The sequence below is a fragment of the Gossypium arboreum genome, chromosome 7 (assembly GCF_025698485.1).
Source record: "Gossypium arboreum isolate Shixiya-1 chromosome 7, ASM2569848v2, whole genome shotgun sequence".
In the NCBI taxonomy this organism is placed as follows: domain Eukaryota; kingdom Viridiplantae; phylum Streptophyta; class Magnoliopsida; order Malvales; family Malvaceae; genus Gossypium; species Gossypium arboreum.
Window position 1 is genome coordinate 84,157,570 of NC_069076.1, and position 17,614 is coordinate 84,175,183.

The window sequence follows — 17,614 nt, forward strand, 5'->3', positions numbered from 1 at the left end:
CTCCTCCTCCTTTCAATACTTTCCAACGAGTTATTAGTAGGATTCGTATTCATAACAGCATCCCTAAAGGAAATAGGCTTCAAAGCCATCGTATTAGTACAGTCCATCCCTCTCCCTTCATGTGGAGGTTCCTCTTCTCTCCGCCTAACTTTCTTGCTTGCCCGACCCAGCGCTCATCCCGTTTGATTGCTCATGAAAAAAAAATTATATAAAAATATCTATGAATATGATCATATTAACAACCATATTATTATCACATAAAGTGTTAGTCAACCATATTTTATTTTAAAAAAATTGGTAATGACATATGGTCGTTGTGTAATGTAATACACAACCAACCAAAATGTCATCACAAAATAATAATTGACAACCATTATATTATAGTTACGTAAAAGATTTAGCATCTAAATTTACATTGTTATGAATTCTATTTTGCAACCAATATATTATTGTTACATAATAATTTTTGTAACTGAAATATTGTCGTCGATTTATAAATTTAGTAATCAATTTTATTGTAACTAAAGTATTTTTACACAAATAGATTAAGTTGTTGCTAAAAAGACATTATATTTGAAAACAACAAAAGTCATTACAATATATATAATTAAAAATTATTTTGTTTAATTTGCAAAGTGGTTGCACATACTTGAGACAATGAAGGTATAAGTAACAATCCTGCAATGACCTCACAATTACTTTTTGTCGTTACAGTAAAATTTTGAGGAAACAAAAAAGGATAGAAACTGAAGAGACCACACGACTAAGAAAAAAAAGGGAGACTTGTAGGAAAAAGCCATGGCCAAAACGACTTGAAGAATCAGTGTACGAGCATGGAGTAGGAAGGAAATCTGAGAAGAAGTAAAGGGAGCACGACACAATGAAAAAGAGGAAAGACAAAGAAGGATCGAGTTGTGCAGCAACATTCACATTTTTTGTCTTTACTTCTTATATCTTAGTTTATGTACTAGTTATTGAAATGCATGTTTTCGAGGCTATGTGTTTATTCCCATTTAATTTCCTCAACCTTGAGTTTTCTCAAGTTCTTTTGGTACTTTGCATCTCACGCTACTGTTCATTCTCGTCTCTATTCAAGTTTGGCTCTTTTATAATACGATAACTACTTGAAGGATATTGAGAATAAGCTTTGTTAGAAAAAAAAAATCATTAACTTGCATGTGCTTTCATTTCACGAAAATCAAACCTTTGTGGCATGAAGATATTTATACGTGTGTGCACCTTCCATGCAAGGCTTATTGTGTCTCCATGCAAGTTTAATTTTAAGGTTTCTATATAATATTGCAATTCGTGTGAGTATAATTACATAGGTATATATCCATTTTTTGTGAGAATGTCATTTTGCTATTATGGTGTATGTTATTATGAGTGCTATAACTTAATTAGTATTGCTATTATGTACAACTAGTATTGTTATATATGTGTGTGATCACGAAGATACAACGTAATTGTTGGCCATTTAATATGTTTAATTTTGTGTTATTATCTAATAAGCGTGAGCTTACAATCATTGACGTGGATAAACTTATTTTCAAATTAAGGTAACATTTTAGTATTAGTAAGGTTGATGAAATCATGACTAAAATTATTGAAATGCGATTTCGTTTTATTGTTGTTAATTTTGGAACACTTTGTTTTGTTTTGTTTTGTTATAATAAAAATAAAATGTGGTAGGCAAATTTTCAAGTTCATTTTAATTTTTATGCTAATTTCATATTCAGATATCATAATTAAATATGTAAATATATTCAAATTTAAGACAATATAGATTTAATAATGTATCAATTTTGGGCTCGCGCGTAACTAACTCCTGAATTTGAATTTTTTTTTTATTTTCAACGTAAACCTAATAATTATCATTTTAAAAGGATTTTTCAATTTCTTTTTTAAAAAATAATTTTGTGGGTGTCCAATTGCACCTAACAAAAAAAAAATCAATGGTGACTCTTGTGTTCTTAACTAAAACCCAGTGTTTTAAAATCTTATTTTTTCCCAAATATCTTCAAGCTAATTGTTTGGTTAAAAAATGGTTTCGACATGTAATTTAGCCCTTATACTTTTATTTCTAGGAATTAGTCTCTCTATTTTTTTAAAATTTCAAAATTTAGGTTCAATTGTTAAAACTATTAAGTTTTGTTGAGGTGACATTTTTTAAAAAAACTCGTAACTAAGAAAAAGATATAATAACCTGAATTTAATAAAATGATTTTAATAATGTTAAACTTAATTTTTAAAATTTGAAAAGTTAAAGGATTAAATTCTTAAAAATAAAAGTAAAAGAAATCAATTTCAAATTTTATGAAAATACGTATATTTATGTCACATTTTAATTCTTTTATATTCACGAGTTTTTGTTTTGTTAATTAATTATATTTAGGTTAGGATAATATTCAAGTAATTTCCTAAATATTATTTTTATTTAATTTTCTTACCATAAAAATAATATATTGCTTCTTTTTTTCACTCGACCATTTTTTTATTTGTTGAAACTATCTTTTCAAATTTGTTGGTATAATTTTTAGTAGTTAAAAAAGAAAAGAAAAAAAAGACATTTCTAATTTTCTATTATTACAAAGAAAAAGGAAGTTGAGCTCAATAAATGAAGTGGATAAATCCAAATTTACTAAATATATTGAGTTTTTGTTTGAACGCGGGTGTCTTTTTGTTTCTTCCATTGTCTTAGCACTGAAAATTAATTTTAAGAAAATCTTTATTCAAAAGAAAACGTATTGCATGAATGGAAGAGTCTCAACTAATTATGAGTCTTCAAACCAAAAAAATCATATACTTATATTATTTTACAATATAAAAGTATTTAAAAATATTATTTACATATATAATTTCAATTATTTTATAATTAGTTTAAAATAAGTTTGGATAAATTTAGTCATCAATGTTATAATATATTTTATATGTTTATATTTTAATTATTTTTATGTAATATTTATGTCACAATAGCGTATGATGTCAGAAACTATTTTCATTTGCTGGTCGTGAATTTAATTCCGGTGCAGCCATTTAGTATTACATTAAATCTAGTACTATTATCCGACTCTAAATTTAAATGAATTTAAATTATTTGTTAAATATTTGTATTTAGTAAGTTTAAAGAATATCTTTTTAAAAATAATAATTGTAAAAAGATAAAAGGATAATGGATATATGATGATTCCAAAATATGCTCCAAATATTTTGTAAATAATAATTAGAATAGTGAATTAAATAGGATTTAAATTTAAATTTATAAAAGACAAGTTAAATTTCAAAATGCGAGTTAGAAACAGAATTGATAGCGAATATCGCATACCTTCACAATAATAATTTATAAATTTTTAAGGATTACCAATTTCCTACTGATCGAGGATATGACTGGCTTAACTTGCTCTGAGTGTTAATTTTGTTATCTTTGTAATCGCATCGCTGTTGTTGACTGTTTACTTCCACCGAAAAGAATTATAAGTTAAATATCTGAAAATATTCGAATTAAGTTTTACTTTTACCTTTGGTTAACTGCTAACCGTCTTGCTTAGTTACTTAACCACCGCTATCTGTCTACAAGAATCCTAATTAAAAAAACAAGAAAAATCATTTCTCCGTACTTATTTTCTCCATGGTTTTTTATGGAGTGAAGCTTAAGAGAAATCTTTCGAGAACTCAACGGCAATGGAAAAAAGAGGAGAGAATCGTAGACGAAGATTTCGATGGCTTTGAAAAATTATGATCGTTAAAATGGTTTCTTATAATTTTTGCTGAAACGCATTGGCAGCATTGAAATTGAAGCTAAGAATCCGGCAATGTTGTCGAGATCCGGGGGGGAAAGTTTTTAAGACGAAACTGAATTGATTTTCTTTCTCTCTAATTTTATTTTTCTCGCCATATTTCGAACATTTGATTTGGAAGAAGAAAAAGATCGAGCAAAGAGTTAAAAGCAATGGAGTCTCGAATGGATCAATACGAAATCATGGAACAGATCGGCCGTGGTGCTTTCGGTGCTGCCATTCTCGTCCACCACAAATCCAAGAAGAAAAAGTATTCTTCTAATTTCTACTTTCCAATTTTTTAATAACGTGTGTTTTTCTTCTTCTATTCTGAATTTTTTGGTGTTTTTTTTCAAAAATTTCAGGTATGTGTTGAAGAAGATCAGACTGGCGCGGCAAACGGAGCGTTGCAGACGATCTGCACATCAAGAAGTTAGTTAATTTATTTTGTTTAAATAATTTAATCTGTAATAGAGAGTTTAAATTTCCTTTAATTTGGTTTGAATTTTGTGGAATGTAGATGGCACTTATCGCGCGAGTTCAGCATCCTTACATTGTGGAGTTCAAGGAAGCTTGGGTTGAGAAAGTATACTCTACTACTCTTTTTTTCATTTGCTAGGATTCTCGCATAGAAATATACTTTTAAATAGTAGCTTGTAGAGTACGTGACTGCCTTTTATTGATGCTGATTTTGAGTTTTGTGATCGTAATGTAGGGTTGCTTTGTTTGCATTGTTACCGGATACTGTGAAGGCGGTGATATGTGAGTTTCCAAGCTTGTATGGAGAACTTTGCTTCTCAATTTCTGCAATATTACCAATGTGCCAATATTGTTCTTTTTGTTATTCTTTTACCACAGGGCTGGGTTGATGAAAAAATCAAATGGGGTCTATTTCCCCGAGGAGGTAATCTAATTTCACGATACCTGTTGGTTTTCCTAGTTTCTTATTGAGTTATGACTTGCAGTTAACACCACTGATTGTAAACATGTTCCAGAAACTCTGCAAGTGGTTTGTGCAGCTGCTTCTGGCAGTTGAATATCTGCATTCAAATTATGTTCTGCATCGTGACCTAAAGGTCTGTTTTTAATTAGATTAGTCTTTCTAATAACTTGATGATTTATGGACTCACTTTTTGCACTATCTTGGCAGTGTTCCAATATTTTTCTTACCAAAGATCAAGATGTCCGCCTTGGTGAGTTTGTCTTTTCCTTTTTATCCTTGGTTTCTTATGGGTTCTCTCTCTTTTTCCTTTTCTTTATCATCATTGAGTTATATTAGATATCCTACCTGACTACATATTCTTTGATTGTTATCCTAAACTATCTCTCTGGTCTGTCCTGGTTTAGGGGATTTTGGACTTGCCAAAACTCTAAAGGCAGATGATTTGGCTTCCTCGGTATGTACTATGTCATGAACTACTTTTTGATGAACTTTTTAAAATCTTTTCCAACCATCTCCAGTGATAGAAAAGATGTTTTTGATTCATTGTTTTCTACCATTTCTTTTTATTTCTTCCTACAGTTGGGTAATAAGATCTGCTACTTAGCTCAAAAACAGAGCTTGCTGTTATTATTTGTTTTCTGTTTTCTGATGCCTCAATTCCCCTGTGCATTCTATTGCAAAATCGCGCATCATAGCATGGTATTGATAGCGTTGCTAACTCATTCCTTGAAGGTTGGCTGTCTCAGCCCAACCTGTTGAGGGACTGATAGAGTAGAAAAATAATATGACTTGTCAAAAGGAACAAGCATATGTGTGTGGCACGGCTTTCAGTTACATTAGAGCTTTATCCTCTGAGAACAAATTGTTACTAATTGGCAAGCAAAATTATAATTAGACCAATTAGACTAACTTGAGGAATCACTTTTTTTCTTTGAGGAAAGAAATAAAAAAATTATTGATTGATACCTTATCACTTTCTGGATGGATGACTCCATTACTGAAAATTTGAGAATATATACATATATGCCACTTCTCGCTACTTTATCAAAGGGGGCTTATATTCAATGAATATGTCATGTCAGTTATAAATGCCAAAAGACTTAAGTTCCATACATAGCAGTATACATTAGGTACATGGTGTCTAAAGACACAAATTTTGTACGTGCCACTAATCTACTAAAACTTCATACTGACAGCCAACCATTTACAGAGTTTGGAGCTTTTTCAATTAAGATAAAAGTTATTTACCTTGGATCTCATTTTTCATACGCATTTATTCTTCCTTACCTAAGAATGTGCAAGATAATGGTTGTTTTATGCATGTCTCAGGTGGTTGGCACCCCCAATTACATGTGTCCTGAACTGCTTGCAGATATTCCTTATGGTTTCAAGTCTGATATCTGGTCTCTGGGTATGCCTTTTTCTAAATAAATTGTTGATTTGTATAGATTCTTTTTTGGCTAACTGGCTTCTTGTTGAACAGGCTGCTGTATGTATGAGATGGCTGCTCATCGCCCTGCATTTAAAGCTTTTGTAAGAGTTCTGACAGTTCCTTTGGTTGGATCTGTTTCTTGTATTCTGCTATGATAACCTTGATTTTAGGTGTAACATATATCCCATGTTGGCAAGTATAGGAAACATTAAAACTTCTATGTTTTTTTTTTTTTTCTTCCTTTAATCTTATGGTGGAATTTTCTCCATTGCCAAATGGAACACAACTTTCAGTCTGTTTATCTGAATTAGGAATTATTAGTAGTAAGCTTTGCTAGGTTCATAACAGCTTTCCATGAATCCGTCCTCTGCTCTTTTAAAAAATGCTGGCAAAGTACTTACTGTTCTCTATTTGTCTGGTGTAATGTAATGTCCTTTGAGAGGTTTTCTGCAACTACTAATTTTTTTTGCCTCCTTTAACCATGTACTAATTTTTTTTTATTCAACTAATTTTGTTGTCAAACTTGTTCTAGGACATGGCAGGTCTAATAAGCAAGATAAATCGCTCCGCCATTGGCCCTTTACCTTCTTGTTACTCTCCGTCGTTGTAAGTCTTAGTTTTTATTTTTAGAGTTCACTGTAGTATGTTTCATGATGACCAAGTATTCTCCATGATTTTTCATGCTCTGACTGTGATTCCATTCCTCCTTGTTGCTTTTAATTATTATTTTATATATTATGTTTGGACCAGGTGTAGATCTCTTAATTGAATTCCTTCTTACATGTCTCGGAAACTCTTTTATCTATTTTATTTTATAAAGCACAAGTTGTGAATTTTGTTTAAAATCCCAAGGGACTCAATAATCTGTATTTGGGGGGTGGTATGATTAATGCTTTATCATCTGTCTATTAGTCAGCTCCTCACATACATGATAGTTAATATGTATAATGTTACACTCGCAGGAAAACATTTATCAAGGGCATGCTAAGAAAGAATCCAGAGCATCGACCCAGCGTAAGTTATTTTTCTTTTCACTCAGCTCAGAATTCTTGACCTGCAGGACTTCAATGTGACAGTTTGGATTTTCTAGGCAACGGAGCTTTTGAAGCACCCTTTTTTGCAGCCATATGTTGATCAATATCGTCCATCGTTTAGCTCCCCTTCAATGAATTGCTCTGCAGATGAGCACATTTCCTCTGGTCATGGTAACAGGAAAAATATGGACGAGAGCCAGAATAGTAATAGCTCATGTAGTGATAAAGATAGTTTGCTTTCAAATGACAGAAAAACTGCCACAATCGTTACAAATAGCAATAGTGAGGTCATTGACACTGATACTATTTCTAATGATGATAAAGATGGCACCAAGCAGCACCTACCGCGTAAAGAAGAGAATGGCCCCGCTACTTTTACTTGCCAAGTTGATGGAAAAGGAATAACACATCGTTCTAATTCGGAACAGGGATCTAATGTTCAATCAAAGGAAACAAAAACCATCAAAAGCATAGGGAAAGTAATAGAAAATGGTTCCCCAATGAGAGGCAACAGCACAAAAACTGTGGATGGATTGACTCAAAAAAATAATGTGGATGCATCTCCCAAAGTTCTCAAACCACCTTCTTGCACTTCAAAGGCCAATGCAGATTCACCAACTGTTCCCTCGGCAAAGTTACCTCTAGATGCTGCAAAAAGGATGCCAGGTTCAAACCATTTGAAGCACCAGGTATAAATGCCACTTAGTAAATTTGTTTTAATTTAATTTGTTATTGGTATCGTCACTTATTTTTGCAAGATTCTTCTCTCTAGTTACCTTTAACTGAATCCTCCCCGAAGACTAAACCTAGACATGAAGGGCTTCCTCCGCCTGCACCTGGGAAGCATTTTGCTGAAGATGGACAAATTTCTAAGCCGAGGCAAAGAACTCTTCCCACTGTTGCAAGAAGATCAACTATTACAGGAAGAATGAAGCACGCTAGAACTGAAGTTTCAAATGGGCAAACCAACATACCAAAGTTAGGATCTACAGAGACAAACCAGGAGCGTGATGCTATTCCTCCTCAGCTGCACAAAGGTTGCCTTACAAATGATTCTAGGGAGATAAAACTAGAAGCTGAGATAGCTCTAACTGCAGCTACTGAGGGGGTGCAAACAGAGAGCAGCAATTCTGTCTCATCTTCCATCTCAATTCAAGCATTTGAGATTTGTGATGATGCAACAACCGCTTTTAGCAGCATGAAGGAACAGGCACATAATCATGAGATATTCACCCACGTCAATAGCTTGGAATCGTATCCACCATACAGCTCCCCTGGTCTGAAATCCGAGATGCCTGAGGTTCTATCAAGAGAAAGCCACAAGCACAATCATAAATCTGTCAGGTGTTTAACTGAAGAGTCTGCTCCAACCCAGGATCTTCCTCATTCCACTTTAGTTGATGCAAAAGTGAGTCTGAGTGTCCCATTGGACCTTACAGGCATGATTTCTGAAGAAATATCTTTTCCTAAAGATGATACTTCTGTAAGCAGGACAAAAATTAGTAGGGTTGATGCTCCTTTAATCCGGACTAGTAGCTGGGATGATGCCCTTATATGCAGCCCAAGTAGTAGGAATGATGTTCAAATAAGCAGGCCAAGTAGCAGTGATGGTGCCCCTATAAGCAGGTTAAGTAGCAGCGATGATGCCTCAATAATCAGGTTAAGTATTGGGGGAAATGCCCCTTTAAGTGGGCCAACTACTGGGGAAGGGTGCTCCATTATCAGGTCAAGTGCGAAGGATGAAACTGTGGCAAATGGACCTAGTAGGCCTGACATGATGCTCCACTCTCATATTTCTTCTGCATCGAATGGTGATGACAAGTTCACTGTAATGGAACTTCTCTCATCAGTTGCAGAAACTATGCATTGCGTTGCCTTACCAATTTCATCCAGCCAGAAGAATTCACAGCCAGATGAAGGATCAAATGTTCATAATCAAACAACTGAAAAACCAGCTGAGACCTGTCATCCTCCAGCTTTCGGTGATGTTATTCATGTTATAAGGCATAGTAGTTTCCGTGTTGGCAGTGAGCAGCCTGTAATCGAAAAAGTAGAAATGGGCACACAAAATATGGATGTTGGGAAACTCATAAATGTTGTGAGGGATGAATTGGATATAGGAAACATGAGTAGTCCAGTGACCCTTAAGTCATCAAGTTGCTCCGAAGCTTTAAATTCAAAATCAAATGGTTCTGATCATTCTGGTGTTAAAGAAATGGATGTTAGGAACTCCATTTCCTCATCTCAAAAATCTAATTCACCAGAGCCTGCAAAACCCAGCTCTTCTGTGCCAGAAGAGGAGATATCAGCAAAGGAAACTTTGGATGTCAAGTCTTTTAGGCAAAGGGCAGAGGCACTTGAAGGGCTTCTAGAATTGTCTGCAGAGTTACTGCAGCAGAACAGGTTGGAAGAGCTCGCAGTCGTTCTGAAGCCTTTTGGGAAAGATAAGGTGTCCCCAAGGGAGACGGCAATCTGGTTAGCCAAGAGTCTGAAAGGAATGATGATCGAGGACTCGGGACGGTGTTCATGAAGTATTATTTCTGGGGGTAAGTTTTTATTCCCCTTTAGTTTTTTCACATTCCTGCTCTAGTTCTTAGCTCCGTGATTACCATGCCTACCCCCTTTTACTTGCATTTGAAAATTTTTACTAGCAGGCAGCAGGTCTTATCTTTTCACCATATTCTCTCATTCTTTCAATGCAATGTCTTATTGTACATAATTGACAATACGGATCAATTAAACTTGTCCCAGATATATGTATGCATATGATGTAGAACGTACTGAATGCAAAGCAAATTGGAATCGTTTACGATTTTTATTGGTTGTTTGCTGGATACGAGGGGGACATGTTTGATATGAGTATGTTTAATTTTTCCTTTTGAGTTTTTTTTTTTTTTTTTCATGAATCTAGGGGGTTCTTATAGGATTATACCCCCATATACATGTTCAGAAATGTGTCTGAACATGAACTGTTCAATAACAATAAAGAGGCGGAGCAACATAAGTTTAAATCGACATGGCATTGCAGTTTACATTATCTGTGGATTTATTGGATGTTTTGAGCGTATCATTTGTAGCTTTGCTGTAAGTGCTTTTCATTTTCGATTTTATTACCATTTAGAGTTCCATTCTGGTAACGCTTTTGAATAACGGCGTTAAGTAAGTTAATCCCATTGCCTGCAACTCTTCTGAAAATGTGGCTGCAAAAATAAAAACGGAAGGTTGATCTTGTAAAATATTTTTTAGAAGTACAGTCACCGTTATGTATAATTACACATATGAGCAATTGTCATGAAAAGATTGATAATCGAAATAATATCTGTACTTAGATTAAAATAGAAAAATAATATTTGGATTTAAATTTGAATAAGATTCATATATAATAAATTTTATTAGAATAAAATCTAGACTGAGGTTGATATTGTAAATTTAAATACGACACTAAAAATAATTAAAATAGGTCTGGAAATAATAATCCCAAATCATAATATGCAAAAATAAAATACATAAATATGTTAAAACTTATATAAATATGTAATATTTTAAAAATAATAATGATAAGAAAAACTAATCACGTATACAAATTATTAAATTACTTACAGTTACTTCCAATACAAACGAATATAGACATACGACCCTTTATCTATTTACATAAGCAAGGTATAATTTATTTATAGGAGATAACAAATTGTAAACTTTCTGAAAAGTGGCAAAAGATGGGGGGAATAGTTGAGGGACAAAACTGAATGGCTGATTTAGTAATTGATTGTTAACACAAACTGAAAATTCAAATTATGTAATAAAAGAAAAGGAAGTAATTAAAATCTTGACTACCAAACAAGTTTTCTCATAGAGGATTAAGCAGAGACTTTGTTGGTTTTCTCTCTAAAATGAGTGCAGTTTTCTCGTTAACGAAAATTCTCCCAATTTCATTTAAGATTTTCCCAGGTCTTTCTCAAATCTTCGTCTTGTGTTGGGATGATTCTATTGTTCTCTTTCTTTTCTTTTGTTTTGATTTTGCTGGTCTATGATTGAGTTTAAGATTGCAATTGTTTGTGATTTAGATTTACAATCATGTTCGAATCCAGACCATTCATGGGTAAGTAAACATCCAGTTCATAGGTTACAACTTGATACTCATTGTAATATTTTGATTTGTTGTGATCTAGTTTGTTTTGTATCTTCAATTTGTTGTGATCATTCTATAGAGTTGTTTTGAAGTTGTACCAAAAAATAGGTATTCCTAATGAGCCAAGGTTTGTTTTAAGATTTTGATCTTAATTTAGTGAAGATAGTGTGTTTTTAAATTCTAGATGCTAATTACATAATTAGATTTCAATTTAGGTGAGTTTAGATTCAAGTTTGAGTTATTGTTTTCTATAAATTTTAAAAATGAAATAAAGTTTTTGCATCGAATGCATTAACTTTAATTGATTTAGGTGATTCGATGTTTGATTCTTGTAATACTAACTTGAATTATTGTTTTTATTGTGTTAATGAAACTAGGTGGTCAAAACTCTAAGGACAAAGGGAAGGAGAGTGTTATAAGAGTGATCGATTTTCGTTTTGCGCTCATCAATTTCCTATATATGTGTCTATCCTTCATTAGTTCGATGCACCATATCAAGAAAAAAAAAAGAACAAATGGTGTTAAGTTATTGGACTAATATATGTAACCTTTACCAAAATTAGGTATCACATTAGTCAAAAAAACCACAAGTACCAAATTAGGAAAAATCGGCAAGTTTAAGTACCAAATTGCATTTTAATTTTTAAGCCTAAATAATTTAAATTGATTATAAAACAATAATTTAATATGTTTGCATGTGATACATGTTATTAAATAAAATTATAATTTCACATATTTTTAATAATTTCATAAAAATAAAATAATTTAAAACTTCTATTATATATTATTTTTAATATAATACCTTTAATAATCATTTTATTTTCTTATTATATTTGAATTTAAACACACATCGTACCAGTAATTTTAATCTAGTTACTAAAATATCCCATCAAACCATTATAATAACTAATTTCACCACAAATATTATTTTTAACCTCAACAAAAACTAACTCTGACCATTTAAAGAAAGTTGAGAGAAAAATGCGTTCAATTCACAACATTATAGAAGGTTGGTATTTTCATCAGCTTTGTAGTACGAGTCTATCTCTATTAATTTTATGATTTTGCGGATTGAATTTTAATTTAATTTACACCATCACTGATGTGATAATAATAAAAAAAGATGTGAGCGCGAATTATTTTCAAGAACACTTTCAACTACATCAAACATTACCACGAATTACAATTCCGATTTCCAAAGTGCAGATAAATACATCAATGAAAGCCAGCTTATATACATATACTGGCCTGAAGAACAAGATGAGGAAGAAACTTGGGCATGTATATATATATACATATGTAGTTTTTCTTTGGTTTTATCAATATCCTATGCATACACGTTTACCATGTACCTTACTACACCTAGGACCTGGCTTTGGCTTCGGTATGGGATTCCTTTCCTTTTCTGCAGAAATCAACAATATCACTTATTTTAAACACAAAAACCAAAATCAGACCCAAATCTCATAATTAAGCTAATTTATTATATACTAAAAACCAAAAAAAAAAAAAACACTGTTTATATATGGATCAAAGTAAAACATTAGGTAATAAAACCAGACCCAAATCTCACAATTAAGCTGATAAATAAATTTGGTCTTACTTTGGATAACTAGAGCACGAGCTGATGTTGTAGTAGTGAAAATAACAAGAGTGGACAGCAAAAGAATGCAAGCTGCAAAAAACGCCTTCATTTTGGACGACATTATAGAGATTCGAGGTTTTGTTTCATTCAATTAATTGCAAAATTTGTCGTTCAAAGCATGAATTTCTTTCCCTCCAGTTTTATACTCAAGCTTGATTATATTATAATCTTCCCAATCACCTTAACTTATTAGATAATGATGACTAATTCAACACAATCTTTACTCTAAAATATATTTTTAATCTTTTATATTAATGTAAATTAAAGTTGTTCACGACTTTTTATACCTTAAAATTTTAACAATCTAATTATTAAATTTATTAATATATTTATATTTATTATGCATGTAAATTTCGAATCAATATGATATCTCTATTATATCAATTTAATATACCGTTTTATTAATATATATTTAATTATCAACAATTTTTAAAATAAAATATTTTTATTTATTTATTCTAAACTTTACATATATAATATAGCTAAATGAAATTGAAATAGGCTGAAAAATGATACATTATTAAAATATTATTCCATAACTCACTTCCAAATTCTATAAAACTTAAGAAAGAGATGGTGTCCAATTAAAGCCTAACTTTTGTAAGTCAAAGAACATACTTACAATTATTGCGATACAATTTAATGAATCACAATTTAGTCAAAGAACATACATTTGTATTCATATTTGGAATGAAATCCACATTTATACATAATCAACTTATATATAATTTTTGAATAATTGCAGAATTGAATAATAAGGAGAAAGAGTCAAATTCAAATATGATGATTGTTGGTAAAATGTTGATTTTCTCTCTATCAAGTTGAATATTTAGTTTTAATAAATAAATTTCAGACAAATTTGAAAATTAAAAGAAAGATAGTGTTTGATATTTTTCTATGTTATGGTTTTAATGGAATATGATTGTCGGAAAAATTATTTATGATGTTAGAATATAATTTTGATTAAAATCCCGAAAAATTACATTATCAAGTTTGATTTACTAAGTACTTTCCTAGAAATATAATGATAATTTACAATTTACCCTTATTAAATAAAATATAATATTCATGTATTTATCTTTTATAATAAACTTTATTTTTAACAAATATTTGGATTAAATATTTGATATTAAAATTTAATTGATAATTTTTACATTTTTTCAAATTCTAGTGTAACATAATTTACTTTGGATATTGAAAAAGAACATAATTTACGTGAACATAATACATAATTGCTTTGGAATTTGATTGATCACTTGCCTTATCTATTCTACTTCTAAATGGGTTGTCAACCATTTGCTCATTCTCGAAAATCATTTCAATAGATTTCTCAATCACATACAACAAACCATAACTTACAAAAGCATGCAAAAGGTTATGATCAAACTAGTCTTAAAGTTAAACCTAAACCTTTTTTTTTCCTTTTGCTCATAAAGATTCATAAATACTATGATAAATTTGATTTTTCAATTAATATAACGAAAAGGAAAGAGAAAAAATATAATATATAAACGATATAATATATAGATGATTAAATATACATATAAAAAATAAAATTATGAAAAGAAATTACTTTTCAAAAAATCTATTGAAGTAGTAGAGAAAATCAAGTAAGAGGAAGGAAATAACTTCTTCTTCTTCTTCTTTTTAATGTTTATTACTAGACTAAACCCTAAACTAATATAAAGTAGGTTAATTTTGTCTTGATATTTTTTTACTTTCCAATTTACATGGGAAAGTAATTCTCCACTTTTTATCATGGGAATCATATTACTATGTTTATGGGAAAGTAACTCTCAAAAGAAGTTAGATTCCAAGAAAAATAAATAAAATTTGACGTACCAAATGTTGGTGTAACAGACCAATTCTACTGACCCATTACAAACAAAAAAAAAACAAACCAACAAAAAATAAAAATAATAAATCCATTAAAATCCAAAGTCCATTTACAAGACCTGAAAGCCCAAAATTTACAAACCCAAATAATACAAAACCCTAAAGCCCAAATGGCTTACAACCTAAACTATTTTTAGTAAAACTAAAAACCCTAGCCGCTGCTCCTCTCACGCAGCCTGAGGCACCTTGTCCCGAGGCCTGACGCCATTGCACCAAAAAGGCAAAGGCAACCCTTCTCTCCTCTCCATTGACCACGCGTCGATACCTATAAAAAGAACTAAAAAGGACAGCAACAACAGAGAAATAGCGCAACAGAAATAGTAGAAACATTGAAAATAGATAGAAAAATCAAAATCTAATGTATTATTCGGCTATAAAAGCCAAATCCACCATGTATTCTTTTAGATATACAAGATTAATAAAAAAAAAAAACAGAACTCAAATTTCAAAGGTGACTTTTTTTCTTTTATTTCATTTTCTTGCAAATTTATTTTATAAATAAAACACAAAATAAAAAGGGAAAGTTTAAAAAATGGGTACCTGACGGTTCGCGTTCCGTCGCCTTGAATGGCCGATGCCATCACCTCTGATGAAAGGTGACTCCTTTTCAAAAACCCTAAAACCGAAGGGTTCTTCATTTCTTTTTGCTATTTTAACCTTTTTTAAAAAAAAACCCAAATAAGGGTTTGGAGAGTCGAAAAGCCCAAAAAATGGCCTTTTTTTGCTTTTTCGGCCACCGTGGGAGACAGCGCTGTCGTCGATGACCGCGGCCGCCACGGTGGCCGATGGCCGAACCCAATGGTCGGAGAAAGGAAGAGCGAAAGAGAGTCTAAGAGAATTCTCAGAATTTTTGAAAAAAATGAGGGCTGAAGTGTTTTTTTTTTTCTAACTTTTGTTATTAATATAGGGGTCAATACGGCGCCGTTTTGGACTTAAGCACCAGTTGCCAAAACGTCGTCGTTTTGCTTGAGACTCGAAACCCGACCCAATTTTAAGCTAGGATCCGTGTGTTTTTCCCTCAGAGGGATATTTACACGGTTGGTCCTTCCGCTTTTTTGCTCATTTTCAATTTAATTTTGTTCCTTTTTTTTGCCTTTTAATTTGATCCTGTAATTTGAGCATTATTTCATTTCAGTCCTCTGCGAAACGGTGTGTATATGGACAAGGGGATTATTGCCTAATTGGTCCATGTGCTTCCTTCGTGCATTCGATTTTAATCCCTTAACCCATTTTATTGTTAATTTGTTTATTTTATTATGATTTTTACTTTAAATTTTGCTTAGATTCTGATTTAGTCCCTTATTTTCGATCTTTTATACTTTATTTTTCTTTGTATTTATTTATTTATATTTATACATTTATTTGTTTTTCTTTTTTATTTATTTGTTTTTTCCTTTTTTCTCATTATTATTATTTTATCTAGTATTATTATTGTCATTTATATATTTTATTACAAATTGTACCTTTAATTTCATTTATATTTTAATATGGTTCTTCATTTTCAATATTTGATAAACTATTTTCCCTTATATTTATTTATTTATTTTTATATTTATTTCTTTGTCTTTATTATTTTTAAATTGGCATTGTCTTTTTATGTGCATACTTTATTATTATTATCATCGTTATTATTTATTTTATTTATCTTTGATTGTTCATATTAATGTTAAAATAGTGTATATTATGAGATTCTCGTAAATTGTTTTTATTAGTATATTTATTATTGTCATTTATTAATGCGACATTTCATTCATATATCACTGTTCCGTTTTCTACATCACTATATTATCTCATTTTGTTAAAATCACGTCAAAAATCGCGTTTAAACGTATTTATCCATAATAGGTCGTTTTATATTATATCTCAAATAAGAGAAATATACAGCGTTTAAATATTATGTTTGATATTATTCAAAAAGGAAAGTTTTCAAAATAAGGCAATATTTTGTACTTGAAAACTCGAGAAAGTCGTGTCCTAACTTATGGGGTTTCGATTTTTTCTCGTTGGGTCTAAATAACTGAATATCCTTTTAAAATTAAGACACGTGAGATTTCAAATAAAAAATAAAGGCAAACTCATTATCAAAAATTCAAAGTGTCGTGCTCGAACTTACGAGATGTGACATTTTGTTATCTCGAGATGAGACGGTTTTTAACATACTTTTCGATTTATTTAAGATTTTTTTAAGTAAAATTAACTTTAATACAAGAAGGGATCATATTTTAAACTCTTCCCAAGTTTTCAACTTTCGACATTAAGACATGAAGTAATCAATTAGGTATCAATTTTGGGCGTTACAAGGGTGTTAGTCCTTCCTCGTACATAATCGACTCCCGAACCCGTTTCTTGAATTTTGTAGACCAAAAAAATCTTTATTTGTAACGCCCCAATTTTCGGGAATCCTGTGAATGTTGGCATAGGTTTAATTATGTTAGTGGGCCTCTAGAAAGCCCAAACTTAAGATAGAACCCGACAATTTTAGTTAATTTTTGTTCCATAAGAAAAAGGGGGTGAAATTATGAAATAGGACCTATGTGAAAATGTTTGAAAATGCTATAGATTAAATTGAAGTGGCCAAATAAATAGGAGTGCAAAATAGGAGGATTTGCATGACAAACCTCTCATTTTACATGAAGTGGCCAGCCATCATGTTGTTGTAGACAAAATGTACACTTGATATCCATAATTTATGGTACAAATTTATACAAATTGATAATGGGTTAGGTAAATGTTTCATGACAATGGATTAGGTAAATATT

The 17,614-nt window shown here is 31.2% G+C and overlaps 1 protein-coding gene and 1 long non-coding RNA gene across 2 annotated transcripts; one reads left to right on the top strand and one right to left on the bottom strand.

Moving 5' to 3' along the window:
* The first annotated feature begins 3,420 nt into the window (after positions 1–3,420).
* Positions 3,421–10,019, top strand: LOC108474251 (serine/threonine-protein kinase Nek5-like). Its single transcript, XM_017776198.2, has 14 exons — positions 3,421–4,047; positions 4,142–4,208; positions 4,297–4,362; positions 4,492–4,538; positions 4,635–4,680; positions 4,772–4,852; positions 4,927–4,969; positions 5,124–5,173; positions 6,049–6,130; positions 6,203–6,252; positions 6,684–6,757; positions 7,114–7,165; positions 7,242–7,874; positions 7,958–10,019. Exons 1-14 carry the CDS (start codon positions 3,950–3,952, stop codon positions 9,713–9,715), a joined length of 3,147 nt encoding a protein of 1,048 aa, XP_017631687.1. The 5' UTR covers positions 3,421–3,949; the 3' UTR covers positions 9,716–10,019.
* A 2,431-nt stretch (positions 10,020–12,450) lies between these two features.
* LOC128295228 (uncharacterized) lies at positions 12,451–13,089 on the bottom strand. The gene is made up of 2 exons (XR_008285569.1): positions 12,918–13,089; positions 12,451–12,719 (listed from the first exon to the last, which is right to left on the bottom strand). It is a non-coding gene; the product is annotated as an uncharacterized LOC128295228 (long non-coding RNA).
* Positions 13,090–17,614: the final 4,525 nt, after the last annotated feature.